Raw genomic sequence first — 19,239 nt, forward strand, 5'->3', positions numbered from 1 at the left:
GGTATGGTTTTCAAGCCAGTGTACATAGTAACTTATCATATTTTTGTAGCTATTTCTGTGCAGGGCATTGTCTCTTTTCTTTGTAAATGTTGATTAAAAAATGTCTTTGAACTAATAATCTTCATTGTAATTTTTACAATGTAAAACCACCAATTAGTTGTATGATTATTATAAATTTGTTATTCCTCATTGATTGCATCTTATATTTGATCGAATTTAAAATTCTTTGAAGAATGGAGCTTTATATATTATGAAGGTTCCTTTTTCTGCTCTGATAGAAGGTTAGGCTCTTCAGAGTCTTCTAATTGCTGGTTTTGACAACTTTTGGCTCACAGTTATGTATCTTATATTGTGATCTCATAGCATGTTTAGCTTGCCTGAAATTGGCAGTTCAAAACATTATGTCACTACACTTGGTTCCACTCCTTTCTGCAACATTTCATCAACCAACTCCATGGCTTTATCCAACCTTCCATCTTTACATAGCGCGTTGAGAAGTCCCGTATGTAACAACATCATGATTGAGATCCTGTCTAACCATGCTATCATATATTTCTATTGCCTTCTTCCAGTTGCCAACCTTACAAAAACCATGAATCAAACTCGTATATGACACAACATTAGGAGATATCCTCTTCTCATGCATCTCGCCGAATAGTTCCATAGCCTTCTTAACATCTCCTCTATTACAGAAACTATTTATATGCGAACTATACACGAAAACATCAGGATTAAGGCCTTTCTCACACATCTCTAATAACATGCCCAAAACTTCGTCAAATCTACGATTTCCACGCAAAATCGATGGAAGCCCTAAAGAAACAAACTCCTACGAGATTGAGTCTCAACAAACATGGGAACCCTTTACGCCATCGATTTAGGGCACACATACAGATAGAAAGAGAAGGAGAGAGAGATGGTACCGTCTGTTGATGGGTGCTGGTTCAGGAAGCTTTGCTCGGAGAGGAAAAAGTCGTTCCAATGGTAGTGGAGAAAGGTGTCGGTTACTCAGCGAAGAGAGAGTGAGAGACCGACCAGAGGGAGACGCATCGACGGGCGTGACGTACCTGTCGATGCATTTTTTTCGTCCCTTTCGTTCCTATTTATTTTGTAGGTGGATCGAAAATCACAAACAATTATGGACGCAGTGGACGTGCGGAACGCCATCCGCCATGTTCAATGTTTATAGAAAATCGTCGTTCCCAGCATGATTTTTGTCCGAATCACGCTGGGAGCGGTGGATCAAACAGACTCTTAAGTCCATGATTCTTGCTCCTTTTGTTATATACTGCAAGTCTGCAACCTAAAGTTGGTGATTGAACTTTGTGCGGTCAATGGGATTATTCTTTTATTTCACAGTTCCAAAATGAATTGGCGGTTCACGAATGAATATAATATAAATAAATAGTGAAATGGGTAGGTGCTAAACCTATTTGGTACTAAACTGGAGTTAAAGCACGCTGACCATCAATCATGGTCAGCGCACAAAAAAAAATCATGTAGAAAACCCTTTAGTAGCGCACTAAAAGCGTCAATAAAGACCCCGCGAATGGTCTGGAACCTTTACTGATGCTTTTAGTGCACCACTAAAAACTTTTTTCAAAAATGTGTTTGAGGTCTCAAACCTTTAGCAACCTTTATAGGCATTTTTAGTGCATCACTAAAGGTCATTTTGCCTAAAAATCATGTTTTTGGTGTACTGATTATCCATGAACGTGCACGATGGATGGTCAACGAGCATGGACTATCCTGATAATGGCTCAATCTATTTTTAACAAGAAATTACTAGAATGATTCTTGTTTTGCAAACATTTTTTAACAAAGTTACGCCCACAGAGTTTTACACTGTCAGAACAATGATCGTAAGTACGGAAAGCAAGCAAAGCCAGTGCAACTATGTCTTTGATCTTGAGGTGGTTTCTTCATGTAAATATATTAAAAAAATAAACTCTTTTTTAACAAAAGAACAAGATAAATTGAAGAAAAAAAAGAAATTGTTAATCAACAACTTGTTTGAAGTGAAGGTCAAATAAAGGTGGCTTAGACAAGTCACATTATATTAATCAATGGATTTAGGGTTGAATTTCACCAAGGGATATTCCTTAGCATGAAAATTGCTACTGCCAAAACTTTGACAAAATAGAAGGCCTAGCAAGAAAAAAAATGGTCTTAGTGAAAAAACCAAGACATAGCTATAGCAAATATACAAATAAATAACGTGCATCTGATTGAAATGACTAAAACATTGATGTTTTTAGAAAGTAAATGATATGTTTTAGTTTGAACAAAAGCAAAAAAGTCTTACATTTTTGGTTAAGTGAATTGTGTACTTTGGCCATTTGAATTTGCCTTCTAAAACACTAAATGACCTTCTAAAAAGACAATTTGAATCAGAAAAAGGAAAAGTGACTTTTTTCGCTCTTAAAAACAATCGTGTATTTTAAAAAATGTCATTATTTTTTAAGAGGCTCGATGTTGCTAATGTCAATATAAAAAAATTAATGTTAGATAAACAACCCTACCTCGCACACATACACATTTTTCTTATATTTACACAGAGAAACCGCCGCCCAAGAACGTAGACCTAGCCACGCTGGCGCTGCCTGCCGTATTTACGATCAATGTTCTAGCAGCGTAAAACCCTGTGGGCTTACCCCTTGTCCTCAGGTCACACATACATATTTATAAACAATGTTGAATGCATATACAAGGTTGAGACAAGCAAGGAAGCTCACACCAATGATTTTCTAGTAGATAGAATGATAATATGGATACTTTTTTTAGGAAAGTATAATATAAAAAATATAAAAAATTGTCTCATGTGCATGTGCAGATGCAAATGAATTTTTTCTTAAATTTATGGTAAATAAGCAAATGGATTCCTTGTACTTTATAAGTCATTAATATAAACAAAACTAAGAAGTTACATACAGTCAAAACTCATGACATAGGTTTTTGTTTGTCACTAAGTTGCCTAATTAGCAAACACTACAAGAAAATCGTGAATTAGCGACGAATGATATCCGTCACTAAATAATTTATCGATGGACTAGCGACAGATTAATGATGAATAGCATTCGTCGCATAATCCTGGTCGCTAATTAGCAATAAAACTTATCCGTCGCTAATTTGCTACAGATTAGCGACGAACATGATTCATTATGAGTACGTTGCTATTTTAAATTAGTGACGGATAATATCCATCATGAGTTCGTCGCTATTTTAAATTAGCGACGAATATTATTCATCGCTAATCCATCGTTAAATTTAAAAAAAAAATTGCTCCCTATCGAGCGGTATTCTGACAGCAATAGGCCGAACTTGTACCACATCATACATGCGTTGCAGCCGAGCGGCCCGGCCCGCCACTGCGGGGTCTTTTGCATATAACCGACATGCTCTCCAGCGCGCTCTCTGACATGCTCTCTGGCGCCCTCCTGACCTGGTTCCCTGCTTTTCTGTCCCAGTTCGCCATTGCGGGGTCTTCTACACAATGCAATAGAGTGCACCTCTGAACCGGTGCCCTCTAGACCTTCGGTCCAGCCCGCCACTGCGGGGTGTTCTGCACAACGCAGTGGTTGCACCTCTGAACCGGCACGCTCTCCGACGTCCTCCCAACCTGGTTCCCTCGCTTGTCCGTCGACCTGAAACCATAACCCCCAACAGAATCGTTAGGCTAGGAACGAAAAGCCACTCTCAAAAAAGAAAATGACTTGCCAGACCAGAGAGGTCGGGCCGGCCTGGTCCTCCAGCGCCAGCGGGCAACTCCGACTCATCTTCTTCCTCGCGTTCCTCCGCCACGAAGTCATCATCGTTCGAGAAGTCATCAGTTTAAATTTTGAACGGAGAGAGAGGGAAAATTTTGCGCCTTAGATGGAATGGTTTAAATCGAAAATTAGCGACGGATTAGTGAGAGAATTTTTCTGTCGCTAATCCATTCCTAATGAGCGATGAATTAGCGAGGGAAAAATTCTCTCGCTAATTAACGTCAAATTAGCTACAGAATAATGCCTTCGCTAATTCCGTCTCTAATTAACATTTTTCTTGTAGTGTTTGGCGACAGAAAAATTTCGTCGCTAATATACGAGGAAGATATGTTTGTTACTAATTTTGCAAATATTTTGAATGTTAGCGACAGATAATTTTCTCTCGCTAATCGGTCGCACATTTGCGATGAAAAAAATTTGTCGCAAATGTCTGTTGCTAATTCACGTTTTTCTTGTAGTGAAGATTTAATGATCAAACTGTGTCAGACAATTTGATGCCCACAACAGTTTTAACTCTTATGAATCATTGTCAGAAAAATTTGGAAATTGAGATTTTCCTATATCTAGAATTTTGTCTGAAACTCCAAGATTTACATAGTAAGTATTCACATAGGCATTGATATGTTTACGTAGTCTGACTTCATAATGTCATGCTGCTAGGGCTAGGAAACGAGACAAGCAGCTTGCCGTTCAGTTCGGCTTGGTTCAGAAATTGAGCACGGTGCGGTGAGTTATTTATGAGCCAAGCACGAACATGGCAAGCTCAACTCGGCTCAGCTTGTATATAGGCTCGTTTTACATATTATATAGTTTATATTATATATATCATATACTATATGTGTTTTATAGATATTTTATATGTTATCAAGCTTAAGGAAAACTTGTCAGCTCGTGATCGACTCACCAAGCTCGGCTCATGATGATCGTATGAGTCAAGCGCGAGCTGGGGTATAGCCTTAACGAGTCTGAACAGCCCAAGCTCAGCTCATTCAGCTCGTTTATCAGCCCTACATGCTGCTACTGATAAAAAATCAAGGTGTTTTGGGGTTTACCAGGAAAGATAAGGATATATGGGAAAGAATTTCATACCTTTATTGGTGACTGTAAACAGCTACAAGGACTTATCTTTCATGCTCGCGCTTGTGTCAGGATCTCATTTTCTTATACGTGGGCTAGGGTTTGGTTCGGACGAAAACCTGATTTGAGATTATAGTACCGGGTTTGGACCAAAGTCTAATCAAACCTACTATAAGAGAAACCATACCCGGATCCTATAAAAATTACATGATCCAGACCTAGAACATGCCTGCTAAAATAATATTTTTTTATTATTTTTACATTGAAAATTTGTGGATCTTAATTGGAATTCGGGTTGAGCCCGGGTCTGGTATGAAGTTTTTCACAAACCATACACAGCTCCATATATTAATCAGACCCTTGAGGTCCGACCCAGAATCTAATCTGCAGGCCTTATTATTTGACACTAAACCCTGAACTTATAGGGTTTGGTACGGGGTCGATCGGGTGCAGGTCAAACCTAATCCATTGACAACCCCTAATGGATAGAGAGAGAGTTAGAGTTTAGTATCACTATATTCATTCTTTCAAGGTCAAATAGTTGAGTTGTTTTTAGATTTATTAGTGGATCGCCATTATTGATACCCCTTGGCCATGAAGGAGTACTTGGTAGTATAACAAATTGACATGACATTTTGCCCTACATATGGAAATTATGTGATGGGCCCTCATGTTAAAATCTTGTTTTCCCAATAAAGATGCTCACACAAAGGCATATAGCTACATTGTCCGACTTCCAGATGATGAAACCCCTTGAGGTCTTCCCTACTTGCATTGGAGTACACCTAGCCTTGACCTTATAGCAAGCAATGTCTCCCATAGGATTTGAACTCTTGACATCCCGACAACTTGGTGACATTCACAAGTTGCCCCTACTAGATGAGAAGAGCTCGAGGGATAAAGATGAATTTTATATAAGGATAGAAAACCATTTATATTTGAATGAAACATGTAGAAATAATCAGTTTGGAATGATATTTAGTGAATAGTGCCGACTTGGGGCCCAAACTCTTGGTTAGGAGGTCGGCTCTGCAACTCAAGTTGAACAGATGACATGAGTTCAATACCTGAAAGATGTGTCCCTTGTCGCAAGGTCGAAGCTGGGGGCTTCCCTTATTTGATGGGTTGTTTCCAGGGGCTTTGTGTTAGACACAAGGTAATTTGATAAAATAATAGCACCTATAGTGACAAAAAAAATGAGCAGTTTTTTTGTCCACCTATCCTAAAAGAAGCCATGTCACAATGATTCGTGGACTCGAGAACGCGGGATTCGGATTCGAGTTGACAGTTCAGAATTTTTTTTAAAAATGGGACACGAGGGCCCAATTTTTTATTATTTTAATAAAGAAAAAACTATTTTTGAATATTTTAACATTGAAAAATATATAGTTTTTTATTGAAATAAAATTAAAATATAATAAAATATTATTTAAACAAAATTAAAATAATGCCATACGTGTAAGCATATCCGAGTGTGTCCGCTCGTGTCACCAGGGACACACAGCCAAAATGGCGTGTCCATGTGACATATAGAAATAAGGATTCAGTCAATAGCATCACGTTAATGTAATCAGCTAAACACACTTCACTTACAAAAAAAGCTCCAAATTATCATGTAATGCATTCCATGTCCTTCCTACCTTAACCCATTTCTTTGCATTTTACTGCATCAAATTTTGAGTAGGGATGTCAATCTGCCGGATATTATCTGACATCAAACTGGAATGAGAATCCAGTCGCCTCGGATCCGATTAATAATCAGATTTGGACTTGGTATTGAGTTTTACATCCGAATCTGCGTCCGAGTCTGACTAAGATCCGATTCCAACTATAAACCAAATTCAAATAGGTGTAAATGTTGGATTTTAAGTTAGTCGGATCTTAATTTGGTTTTAGCTGATCCTATTTGGCTCCACATCCGACTAAGTCGGACTCAGTATTTGCCTATATTCAACCAGAATCCAACCCGTTTAGATGCCTAATTTTGAGTGCTCTACTTTAAAATCGTGGCCCTAGAGTGGAAGCAAACACCAGACAATATGTCAGGGACGCAACTGCCCTCTACCACCTCCTTGCATCCCACCCTCTGTAGTCCAGGTTGAGTTGTCCCGCACTACTTGTCCGGTGCATCATGGGAACACGGACCTAAGATAAAGTTTTGGCTTCCTTATTATGGCAAATTTTTACTTTTTTCGATTATGACCAATCCATTGGAAGAGGGAAATGAATATCAATATCTGCTAAATAAATTGCAAATATAGTCTATGCTTGACCACATTTGTGGCATTTGGATCTTCATTTCATAATCTATTGGTAAATTTGGTCTTAAGGCACAAGCCTAGGCATGATAAAAGGCAACTCAAACAAGGACCAGTAGAGAGAGAGAGAGGAGAGGAGAGAGAGAGAGAGAGATCATCTAGGAAATCTCCAAATATGAATTTGGAGTTGCATGTGAATGCTAACTATATACAGTATTTGTTGCATTGTGTTGAACAAAAACAAGTTAACAGAAATGTTTGTGGCATTGTTCACTATATACAATATTTCGTGTAGTTGATTATAGGGGCTATATATCTAGCAGAAAACAATATTTTTTTCACATTTTTTTTATTTTTTTTGTGGATCAGATCCTGTTGATGTGATCTACATGTTTTGTTTAGTAGAAGACAGGTTTCAAATCATAAGCTTTTGATAATATGCAGATTATTGTTTTGAAAGAAGATAATATGCATATTTTTAAAGAGCTTAAAAAATCAGTGGCCTATAATGTACCATAGTTTCATGATATGAAATATCATAATTTTGCATTGAAAAAAATATAATCTAAGAAGTGATCCCTAGTAAACAGACCAAGTTGAACATATCTATGCTCTCAGATTGAGTTAATACATCTTGCACATATGATCTTCCAACTAGATAGTATGTACAATCAATTTTGTTATGCATATATATTGGGGCTCTTAACCAGGACGGTGCAGTTGTACAGTCTTTTTTGTATGGTTCTAGCCACGAAATGAATCGAACCATGCAAATGTGTTTAATATGAGTTTTTTACTATGTTAGTAGTTGTTTGAAATATCTTCAATGCATCATATGATTCAATTTTCAAGACAATGAAAAATCAACGACTGGCAATTCATGTAGATAAATGTTTAAAAATTGATGTCAAACATCATGTTGGAATACAGCGCGTGCACACACACACACACACAAATACATATATAGTGTCTATTTACTTTAAAACATACTTTAAATTAATAATCTAATTACTTAAATATATCTTAAATAAAGCCAATTCTAGTTTGACCAAAATGTAATTATGAAAAGAAGGCCTTTCACTTCCAAAACCCTAGATTAAAACATAATTTGTACTAAATGAACAATGTGAAGTTCATCCATATGGATCGATGCACTTGAAAACTAATGAGGATGCATGTGAGATTGAACTCATTTAGATCATACGCAATATATATGTGTGTGTGTGCGAAGAGATAACGTCAGTTAGTGAAATGGGATGTGACAAGGACCCATGTTGAGGGGTGTCAATAGGTCGGGTTACCCAGGTGGAACCAAACCCAGGCCAGATTTGAGATTGTGGTACCAGGTCTGAACCCGAGTCCAATCAGATCCAGCATAAGAGAAACCATACCAGGTAAAATAATATTTTTTTTTAATCTTTTTTACATTGAAAAATTGTGGATCTTAGTCAGAACTCGGGTCAGGCCTGGGTCTGATATGAAATTTTGCAAACCATAGCTCGATCCATATATTAATCAGACCTTTCGGGTCCAACACCAATTCTAATCTGACCGTCTCATTTATTACCAAACCCTGACCCTATAGGGTTTGGTACGGGTCGGGTCCTTGTCAAATCCGACCCATTGACACCCCTACCCACGTTGTACAAAAATAGAAGCCAAGGCAGTGGACTAGTGGAGAACCAAACGAAGAGTGTTCTCCAATGACCATTCAGAAAGACTTCCACTAGAGCAGAAATAAGGCCAACGCATGCAGGTTAGAATTTCAAGAGTATACAGAAGAAGAGGGCTCTTGGAGCTGGAATCCGTGTTGGGCTTCTACGTGATGCACTACGGGGACGGTTTTTAAGTGGCGAGCAGCAGCCGACCCGGTTCAGCTTTCACTAGTTTGCAGAACCGTGAAGCATTAATGCACTCTATTCTTACACAAAGGTATAGGTTTCATACCCTTAAAATGCACGTAAGCACCTTACTTTAAGAGGTTGATCTTTAGTGAAATGCTCCAACTCAACCAAAAAAAGTACCACCAATAGGCCCTAATCTGGTACAGAAATTGTATATAAGGATGCAAACCAGGCCTGTGTTAGTCATTCAAGGACACCAACTTGTGCACATCTTCTGAAACTCTTTTGCTTCTTTAGTCTTACAAAATCATCAAACACTTGGTGTAATGGCCGCCCACCTTGCATCCCTCTCCACTCCCTCCATTGCTTCGCCAAGGCTTGCAACCAGCACCAAGGCAGGGTTCAAGCCATGGTGCGCCACCCTTGTGAGATGTGCCACAAGAGATCAAACATGTGGGTCCACACCTCAAAGAAGGCCCTCAAGATACCAACCAAATATGTGGAACTATGAGTTCATCCAGTCTATTACAAGCGCTGCAGCAGTAAGTTTGATTGGTTCAAACTCAAGTTTTTTTGGGTTTTGTAGCTCAATGTGACTTAACTCAAAGATTTAAAATTAATGCCTGCAGATTGAGACACAGAGTAGTAGGATTGAAGAATTGAGAAGGGAAGTCAGGCAAATTATAGTATCCACAACTGAGCCTGTGGCTCAGTTGGAGCTCATTGATTCTCTTGAACGTCTTGGTGTGGCCTACCACTTTGAGAGTGAGATTAAGAGAGTTCTAGATACCATATCTACTACCACCAGGGGATTTGAGGATCTCTACTCCTGTTCTCTTAGATTCAGGGTACTGAGACAGTATGGATACACTGTTTCTGCAGGTATATATATGCAGTGTGTGCTAATTGCATTGTGATTTAGCTAGTTCTTACTCTGCACTACTACTGAGCTCATGCTTGAAATGGTTTTCATGGCAGATGTCTTCAGCAGATTTAGGGATCAATCGGGGCGATTCACGGAAAGCCTGCGCGAAGATGTGAGGGCGTTGCTGAGCTTCTATGAAGCAGCACACCTGGCCTATGAGGGAGAAACCATACTAGAAGAAGCTGTGTCTTTCACCACTGAGCATCTCAGAGCGAGGGTAAGCCGTGTGGACCAGAGCCTGGCTAGACAGGTGCAGCGAGCCCTGCAAGTTCCTTTACACAGGAGGGTTCGCTGGATGGAGGCCAGAGAGTACATTGAGTACTTTGAGAGGACAGACCGCAGGAGCCAAGTCTTGCATGAGTTTGCTAGGTTGGACTTCAATGTGGTGCAGTCAATCCACCAAAGAGAACTTAGGGAGCTATCTGGGTAATAGTCCATATTGATGATCTTAACTTGGATGCTATTATATTCTTCAAATTATAACGTTTTTCTTATAATCTAATTAAGTATTAGAGTACTAATGTTTTTTTTTGTTCTTATTTTAGGTGGTGGAGACACTTGGGCTTAGCAGAACACATTAGCTTTGCAAGGGATAGGTTGGTTGAGAGCTACTTCATGGCAGTTGGGAAGATGTATGAGCCCCATTTCTCTCAGTATAGGATGGAACTCGCCAGAGTCTCTTACTTGATGGCCACTGTTGAGGATATCTTTGGTGAGCATCAATCGATTGAGGAGCTTGAACGCTTTGTACAAGCTGTTGAAAGGTAATACGATGGTGATGTTTGGAAAGGGATTCATTAACATAGGCTTATATACATGTTTATGAAACATTGCAGCTGGTGCTAAACAGAAATTGTTGTTATATGATAGATGGGATCTTCAAGCAATTGATCAACTGCCACAGTCCTTGAGGGTCTTCTATGCGGCTCTCTACAACACCACAAATCAAATTGCCTATACTGTCCTTAGGAGACATGGCCGGGACATCACTACATACCTGAGGAGAGCGGTATACTCTCTCTCTCTCTCATATATATATATATATATATATATATATATATATATATATACACTGAATGGAATTACATGTATCTGATGCTCCAAGTGTGGCTATTTTGTTTTTTTTCTTCAGTGGGTGAGTGTATGTAGATCATATTTGGTGGAAGCAAGGTGGTACCGCGGTGGACAGACACCAAGGCTGGAGGAGTACCTGAGCAACATACGCACATCTATGACCAGTCCTATACTGTTCCCTGCTTACTTCTTCCTCAGCCAAAACATAGAGGAGCAAGCAATCCAACGATTGCAGTCGGAATCCAGCATCATTCAATTGTCATCAACGATCCTTCGCCTTTCTGCAGATCTCCAGAGATCAAGGGTATGTAGTGTATAGCATTCAATCCACAACCATGAAGAATCACAATTTTTTTCAGAGTGGTCTTTTTGTTTCATCACAAGAAAGATGGTTTTACTTTTTTTTTCTTTTCACGAGGAAAACCCACCATTGGGATCAGAGACCTAAGCGTGCTGGTTAAGCCTATCGTACTCACCGTCGTTGTCTTGATAGCGACGGTATATACCCGCGACACACCCATTCCCCAAGGGAATTGCCAAGCTTCTTCTGACAAGGGCTCATGGGAATGGAACCCTGACCACCCACCTTGTGAACAAGGGCCCCTCCAAACCCCTTCGGGTTAGGAAAATGATTTGCTTGCTATTAGTATAATGAGCTTAGCTTTAACACCATTTAGACTTCAACATTAGTGTTACTAAAACAAGTCTTGCTAATACTTTTTTTTGTTTCTTCTTCTTTTTTATGCATCTTGAAGGTTGGATTCGGAAGAGGAAACCTGCCAAGATCGATTCAGATTTACATGAGTGAGGCAAAGGCATCGGAGGAGGCTGCACGCCAGCACATCAGGAACCTGCTGAGAGATGCATGGAGGAGGCTCAATAGGGAGTTGGCATCTCAGGCCTTCCCTCGTTCTTTTGCCAATGTGTCTCTTAATATTGCAAGGGTGGCACATTGCATGTATGAGTATGAAGATGGCTTTGGTGTCCTTGAGCACGAGTCTAGGGACCGCCTCCATGCTCTCTTAGCTGAGCCCTTCCAAATCGCATAGACTCTTTTAAGGCTGAAAACTCCCCCTTAAGTGCTACTATTACCTGAGGGGATGCTGGTTTATCATATGAAGCTTACAATAAAATATGGAAGAGATCGGTCATTTATAATAGTGATAGAGCTCTCTCTCTCTCTCTCTCTCCATGTGTGTACGTGTGCATGAATTGGACGCGTATCAAGCAACAATGATGATTTTTTGAGACACTATGTTGACCTGTTTTTATCTAATCTTTTTAGTAGATAATTAATGATGGAGGTGGGATCAGCCTAGGGGTGGCAATTTCTGACCCGACCCGCCAACCTGACCCGCCAACCCGCCTCTTAGGCGGGTTCGGGTTGGGCTTAAGCTAACCCGTTTAATAAACGGGTCGACCCGCGTAACCCGTTTATTAAACAGGTCGGGTTCGGGTTAGGGGTATGCCAACCCGGCTGACCCGTTTAATAAACGGGTTAGGCGGGTGGGTCAACCCGCCAACCCGTCTGCCCGACCCGTCAACCCGACCCTCCAACCCGACCCGTCAACCTGCCTACCTGCCAGCCCGATCCGTCAACCCGCCAACCCGACCCGCGAACCTGAAAACCCGTTTACCCGACCCAACCCATTTATTAAATGGGTTGGCGGGTCGTGTCGGGTTACCCGTTTATTAAATGGGTCAGGTTTGTGTTTGCCACAGCCCACCCGTTTAATAAACGGGTCGGGTTCGGGTTGAGGTATGCTGACCCGCCAACCCGACCCGATTGCCACCCCTAGATCAGCCGGATCAGGTACCAAACCAATTTGGTTTCACTTATCCCTTATGTCATCCCGATGCAAGTTGTTTTGATCAAATCTGACCTCATATTGATTTAATAATAATCAACCCTTTCATCATACTATTTTTTATGAGAAAACATGAATTTTTAAATCACAAAATTTTGCATTTTGGAATCCGTTGATTGTTGAATTCCAAAAATTCCTGCAAACAAGTCAAATTTCGGCGATTTTCAAGTGTTGATCTTTACTAAATGGACAATGTAGATCACATTTATAGAGTCCTATTTGATCAAACAACTTGCATCAATGAAATTTCAAAGAAGAGTATGAAGATAGGGATGACTTAGGGGACGGGTGAAAACTGAATCGGTACCAAACTGGAAACAGACCAGTATTGCATCTCATCAATCAATTGTGCATTAGATTGGGTCACTTTTCCCAATGGGATAGTGGAGTTAATTCGATGAATTCGCACTTGGTCAATTCATTTACCATTGCTTGGTCTCGTGTAATGATTTAGCCACATATAAGGTATTGAACACTATCACTAGTGAGCATGACCCATATTTACACTATTTGTTTCCTCAAATTTACACATAAGTAGGGCAATACCTAGTATGTCATAAGGATATTGGTGCAAGTGAACTGGTAGCCAGCAATCATTGTAATGGGTCTTCATCACCCAAGGATGGAAGAATGCTAACAAAGAGGTGAGTGGCCCGTGTTCTTTCCTTCCCCAGTTGGTAAACATTATCTTGAATCTAGCACGATGTAGACGGTGCATTTATGCGACCGGGTCAAGTCCTTGCTTGTTGAATCCATTCCTCCCAACAAGGGTTAGCGCAAACCAACTAGTACTTGTGTGCAGGATTCAATCTTCTCAAGGCTTTGGGCAATGCTTTCTAATGAAGCACAAAAATCAGTTAGATTGTGAGTGGAAATTCTCTCTCTCTCTCTCAATGTTGTTAAAATCGGGTCAGTAGTTGAATTGGTTTCTCAAAAAAACCTCCTAATCGAATCGTCTGTGGATCAGTACTTTTCACCATTGGTTGACATGTGTCATTAAAAAATAAAAAAGTATTTAAAAATGTTAAAAAAATCACACTCTTTAAAAATATTTAAAAACTTGAGTTGAAATGACAGGTGAATTGGCCGCATTTGAATCGGCTAAAGACCGATGATTTGATCCAATTCAAACCGATTCTGATAACATTGCTCTCTTCTTTTGAAGAACGCGTAAGCTTATGATAGTCCAATCTTATATTTTAAGGGGTTGATTTTTTTCCATTTATTACACAAAGAAACCACATCTGTGATCGAAGGCCTGATCGCTGGTCTTAGCTTTCCCGTACATACGATTGCCGTCCCGGCAGCTTAAAACTCTTATGGGCACCCCTTTCGACATCTAGGGGAGCCTCATGCTTTTTGCCTTGCGGAAGGAGGTAGATGGGGATTCGAACTTGGGATAGGGAGAAAGCTCCCTATCCACAAGTAGGGATGGCAGTGGACCAGGGGACAATGGGCCCCCGCCTCGCCTCGCCCCGTTTGGACCGGGAGTGAAGGGCATGAAACGGGGATAGAGGAGGGGATGAAGGTTAAAATCTATCCCCGTGTGGGGATGGACTTACCCCAGCCCCGCCCGGCCCCGTCCCAATCCCCACCTTGCCCCGCCCCGTCCCCAATCCTTCAAGGGATAACTATAAACCAAGGGGAAATGGGGCCCCGCCTCACCCCCGTTTGAACCGGGGATGGAGGCCGGGGTAGAGGTTAAAATCCATTCCCGTTCGGGGATGGAGGTTCGGATTTTGAAATAGGGCAGGGGTGGAGACCTTGTCCCCCCACCCCCGTCCTCCCGGTCCACTGCCACCCACCCCTATCCACAAGCCCAAGGTCAAGCGGTCTTGAATGTTGTATGCAAGATATGCCTAGGAATCGCATGTCCAACCTCTGTTCATTTTAGCAAAGTTCATTATGTTAAATAGAGGAAACTTTATGTTTCATGAATTTGGTGAAGGCTTAGTGAAATAAACTTAATTAGGTTTTTGCACCAAAGACATGGACTACGTCAAGATCCAACGTCGACCAAAATCGTGCTTGCCAATCAAACGTCCTAGCAACTAAAAAAAGGCGCTATACCAGTCTATGCAGTGATAAATCAGTGAATCTTGTCAAAGGATATTTCTAATCTTTTCATGTAATAACCATATTCAGCAAAGCTCAATATCCTCCAAGGAGATGGCCAAATCACACGAAACGGGTAACTACTGAAAAATATAACAAATGGAAAAGGACAGAGAACCAAGGAAAGCTTTCCCACAGCATCCATCAGACGTGATACAAGAACTGGATTTTGGATTGATTTGGAGAACACCAGTTAACCTTCTGAAGTAGTTCCACTGAATGCACAGTCTGCATTCAACGAATTCATGTGCGTCGACAATTGCATACACCCAGTAAGGAATGAAATTCTAAAACAGAAATTGAAACAAGCTTGGGAACATCCATGCCATCAATCACAAGAAACACCATCAAATAAGATAAAGCCTACCAAAATCCACAAACAGATAAGCAGAAATGAATCTGAATTTCTACCAACTTTACCATGAATCCAATATCAAAACAAAACTTCCACAACGGCTTGACAAAAGACTGAAAATGTTCCCATCCCACAAAGGGTGAGCTGAAGGAATAGCTGAACAAAACAACCTTACAAACAGAACAGTTCCAATCCCAACAAGAAAATGAAAAAAATGCATGAATATATCTTAAGCGCCCTTTTCTGCCTTGGCAGCGGTGGCAGCAGCCTGCCCCCTGAGACGACCGGTCCTTCTTGCAGCAATGAGACCTACCTTTTGGCCAGGAGGGGCATCGCGACGGACAGTGCTGGCATGACCGATGTGTTGATGGTTACCACCACCATGGGGATGCTCAACTGGATTCATAGCAACACCACGAACCTTGGGCCAGCAGTTCCTCTTCACCCGGTACTTGTGATAAGCATTACCTGCCTTCAGCATGGGTTTCTCAGTCCTACCACCACCAGCAACCTGACCGATCATAGCTCTGCAACCACTTGGCACAATCTTCTTGGCACCGGAGGGAAGCTTAATCCTATCGATGGCGAAAAAAGCACACAAGAAAACATGAAGTAGATGATTAATGCACACAGGCCAAACCTTATGTATTTAAAAAAAGCAGAAAGGTCACTGAAAAAAAAGATAATAAAATGGCAATGATCAAGGCAAACAGAAACGTCCACTGGTTAAGCATAAGTATTGATCTTACCCCAGACAGCAAATTTAAAGAGGGCATGAAGTTCATAAGATAACAGCTAATTCTTATAATGAACCTTCAAGAAAGAAACAAATAAAACAATAGAAAATTCTGTCATAGATCTAAGATCAAATGCTCAACATAAAAAAGTAAGCTTCAGGGTGTACAGGCCAGCACTGAATAAAACTTCGGATCATCAGACAGAAAAATTTGCAGCACTGCATTGGATGAAAGAGTTGCACACAACATAAACAAGAGGATGCACACTGTGAAAGGCCTTGACTCATCCATAATAGGCCTTACTGAAGGATGGGTCAGTATATAAAAGACAAAATAAGCATGTAATTAAAAATTCCTAAAAATAAATTTATGAGAGAAATCATGTATTCCTAACTGCATATCCAACATCATAGAATATGGAGGTTATCTATGGTTTTTCTGTGTTTACATGTATTGAATTTTGCTTGACATTCTGCAATATTTGGATGGCTGAAAGCCAGTGTATTTGGATGATCAAAGAGGTGCTAACATTCCATATTAACCACTTAATGGCACAAACTATGCACCATTACGAGTTGCACTTAACATACTGAAACCTAAACAGAACAAGTTATCATAAACACTGAATAAGAATTAATTGGTTCCATCACAACTAATTCTAAACCACAAATAGAGCAGAATGTTGACTCCGCCAAACCCCAGTGGCAGTGGAAGATTGACAATGGCAATCAAAATAAGAGAAATGCCAAACAACCAGAACTTAGCTCACTTCCATACAAAACCATGACAATTGACTAGCGCCAGCAATCAGATAATATTAGATAAGACTTACTAAATTAATGAAGATCTTAACTGAGTAAACATAGACATTACACAAACTCTTCATAAAGCACAACGAAAACACTAAATCACATACATAACAAGCATTAAATAAAAAGTCCAACATGACTGGATGTAGAAAAATAAGAAAGATCATTAACACCATAAGTATCAACCTACCTATGTCACATAGGTAAGGGTGCGGGTTCGACATGGCAATTTCACAAATTACGGGGACATGGCTATATATATATATATATATATAATCGGGTTGGATCCAATCCAGGTTGTATATCTACAAACTATGTTTCTTTACTTTTCATTCTCTTTCTCTCACCACCGACAGAAAAAAAGGGAAGGAGAAAGAAAGCAGGTATGCCTCTCCCCTCTCTCTCTCATTTCTTATTCTTCCCTCTCAGCCCTCTCTCTCTCTTGAGGGGGAAGAGGGGGGGAAGAGATGAGAGAGGCGAATCAAGAGAGGATAGAGAGAGACCGGGAAAGAGAGGCGAATCGAGAGAGGGGGAGAAAGATACCAGGGAGAGAGGAGGGTAGGGTTTCGGTCCCTTTTGAGCTTTTGAGAGAAGAGAGAGAGGGGGGGGGGTGACCCAATTTTTTTCAATGCAAAACACCCGACCTGGTGCAGTACCCGGCCCCTACCTGTGTCGACGCAGGTACAGAAATTGTTTTGCCGTAATCGTGTTAGATAGGTCTCAAAATGCCCAATCAATGTTGTGAAAAGCGTTGAGGCGTTGTTTAACGATCCACCAAAAACTGAAGCGAGGTGTAAGCCTGGAGGCATAAAGCCTAAGCCTAAAAATAATATTAACTTAAAAAAACATTTAAAAATATCTACAAATACAAAAATTGTTCAACTGCAAAAATTACACATATGAAAAGACTAAAACAAAGAATCAATTACAATTTAGAATTATAAAAACAAACAAATGAACAATCAATTACAATTACATATAAAAACACAAATAAGGAGATGTAGAACCTTTTCCAGCTTACGTATTTTACTACTTTATACTATTTCTTGCAGGAGATGTAGAACCTTTTCCAGCTTACGTATTTTACTACTTTACACTATTTCTTGCAGGAGATGTAGAACGACAATCAAAATTTTGCAAATAGCCTCAATCAACTAATACGAAAAATAAATCCAATAGCCAGGGAAAAGATTCATGATTTTCAGGACTAAAACAAGTATCAAAACAGCTTTCCGCGACATCATCGACTGCTAAGTTAATCACAAAAAATCCAACTTACCCAAACTGGTCGCAACTAAAATCCCACTAAATCACATCGATGACAAGCACGAAAGTAATTTCTCCATTATATCGGTAGCTAGCAATCAAATAACTTAGCCTATCCGAGTGCCATTAACATACGAACCCCGATTCAAATAAAAAAAAAAACACCAATTCAACAGAAAATCCTTAAAATTCCTTGAAAACGCTATCTTACCATAAGAATACCACAGAATCCACCCCCCCCTTCACACTACAGAGAAACCCACAAAACCGCATCCAAAAACCTTAGATCAGATCCATAACAAGCATCAGAACCAAATGCAAAATGAATTTCCAACATCGGACCAATCAATTGAAAGGAAACAGCATACACGATGATGAGGAAGACTGCGGAGAAGAGAAGAAAAAGAAAAAACGAATATCAAAGTCAACAGGGAGAGAGGCATGAGATCGGACCAGCCAACAGACCTGGAGGTGCCGTTATCGGGATTGTGGCTGATGACGATAGCGTAGTCGCCGGAGGTCCGGGCGAAGACGCCGCGGTCGCCGACGTGGTGCTCGACGTTGCAGACGACGGCGCCCTCGGGGATGGATCGGAGTGGGAGGACGTTGCCAACGGCGAGGGCGGCCTTCTTGCCGCAGTAGACGAACTGGCCGGTGTACATGCCCTCGGCGGCGACGAAGAGCTCCTTCTGATGCTTGTAGCGGAAGGGGTGGCGGAAGGTGACGCGGGCGAGCGGGGCACCCCTCCCGGGGTCGTGTAAGATCTCCGTGACCGTCCCCTTGAGGTACCCATTTCTCTCACCGAAGTCGAGCGAGCGGAACCTCGCGGCACCCTTCCGGTGGTGGGTGTGCGACCGGAACACCGACCCCGCACCCTTCCTCTGTGCCCTGATCACTCGACCCATCTCTCTCTCTCTCTCTCTCTCTCTCAAAGCAGAGGAAGGGAGCGGAAACGAGGGTTAGGGATGGAGAGGTTTTATAAGGGTTTATGGTTCCCATTTTACCCCTGGTTTATATGAAAATGACGGGTAAAAAGTAGGGGTTAAAACGGATCGGATACGGTCCGGATCATTAGATGTAATCCGACATGCACGTCATAGAACCGACTCCGAGATCGATGCGAGTGATATTCGTAACTTTGGGT

General features: G+C 40.8%; 2 protein-coding genes across 3 annotated transcripts; one reads left to right on the plus strand and one right to left on the minus strand.

Moving 5' to 3' along the window:
- The first annotated feature begins 9,272 nt into the window (after nt 1–9,272).
- Nucleotides 9,273–11,994, plus strand: LOC149823036 (alpha-terpineol synthase, chloroplastic-like). The gene is made up of 7 exons (XM_089980421.1): nt 9,273–9,488; nt 9,576–9,828; nt 9,925–10,297; nt 10,417–10,635; nt 10,742–10,880; nt 11,004–11,249; nt 11,701–11,994. Exons 1-7 carry the CDS (start codon nt 9,273–9,275, stop codon nt 11,992–11,994), a joined length of 1,740 nt encoding a protein of 579 aa, XP_089836547.1.
- Nucleotides 11,995–15,238: 3,244 nt separating this feature from the next.
- On the minus strand, nt 15,239–19,026 carry LOC149823037 (large ribosomal subunit protein uL2-like). Of its 2 annotated transcripts, none has more exons than XM_089980515.1 (2): nt 18,561–19,026; nt 15,239–15,858 (listed from the first exon to the last, which is right to left on the minus strand). In XM_089980515.1, the coding sequence occupies exons 1-2, from the start codon at nt 18,998–19,000 to the stop codon at nt 15,513–15,515; spliced, it is 786 nt and encodes a 261-aa protein (XP_089836641.1). In that variant the 5' UTR covers nt 19,001–19,026; the 3' UTR covers nt 15,239–15,512. The 2 variants fall into 2 exon arrangements, with proteins under 2 accessions (XP_089836641.1, XP_089836640.1); XM_089980514.1 differs by having other exon boundaries at nt 18,549–19,026.
- Between the last annotated feature and the right edge of the window lie 213 nt (nt 19,027–19,239).

Source organism: Nuphar pumila, chromosome 11, assembly GCF_984573655.1.
Source record: "Nuphar pumila chromosome 11, dmNupPumi1.hap1.1, whole genome shotgun sequence".
In the NCBI taxonomy this organism is placed as follows: Eukaryota; Viridiplantae; Streptophyta; class Magnoliopsida; order Nymphaeales; family Nymphaeaceae; genus Nuphar; species Nuphar pumila.

Bases quoted from the DNA above. Each gene is read 5' to 3' on its own strand.
- LOC149823036 (XM_089980421.1), top strand. From the start codon at position 9,273: ATGGCCGCCCACCTTGCATCCCTCTCCACTCCCTCCATTGCTTCGCCA. The intron at 10,298-10,416 runs GTAATAGTCCAT...TTCTTATTTTAG, and splicing joins GAACTTAGGGAGCTATCTGG to GTGGTGGAGACACTTGGGCT. The intron at 10,881-11,003 runs GTATACTCTCTC...TTTTTTCTTCAG, and splicing joins CTACATACCTGAGGAGAGCG to TGGGTGAGTGTATGTAGATC.
- LOC149823037 (XM_089980514.1), bottom strand. From the start codon at position 19,000: ATGGGTCGAGTGATCAGGGCACAGAGGAAGGGTGCGGGGTCGGTGTTC. The intron at 15,859-18,548 runs GTCCGATCTCAT...CGCCATCGATAG, and splicing joins ACCTCCAGGTCTGTTGGCTG to GATTAAGCTTCCCTCCGGTG.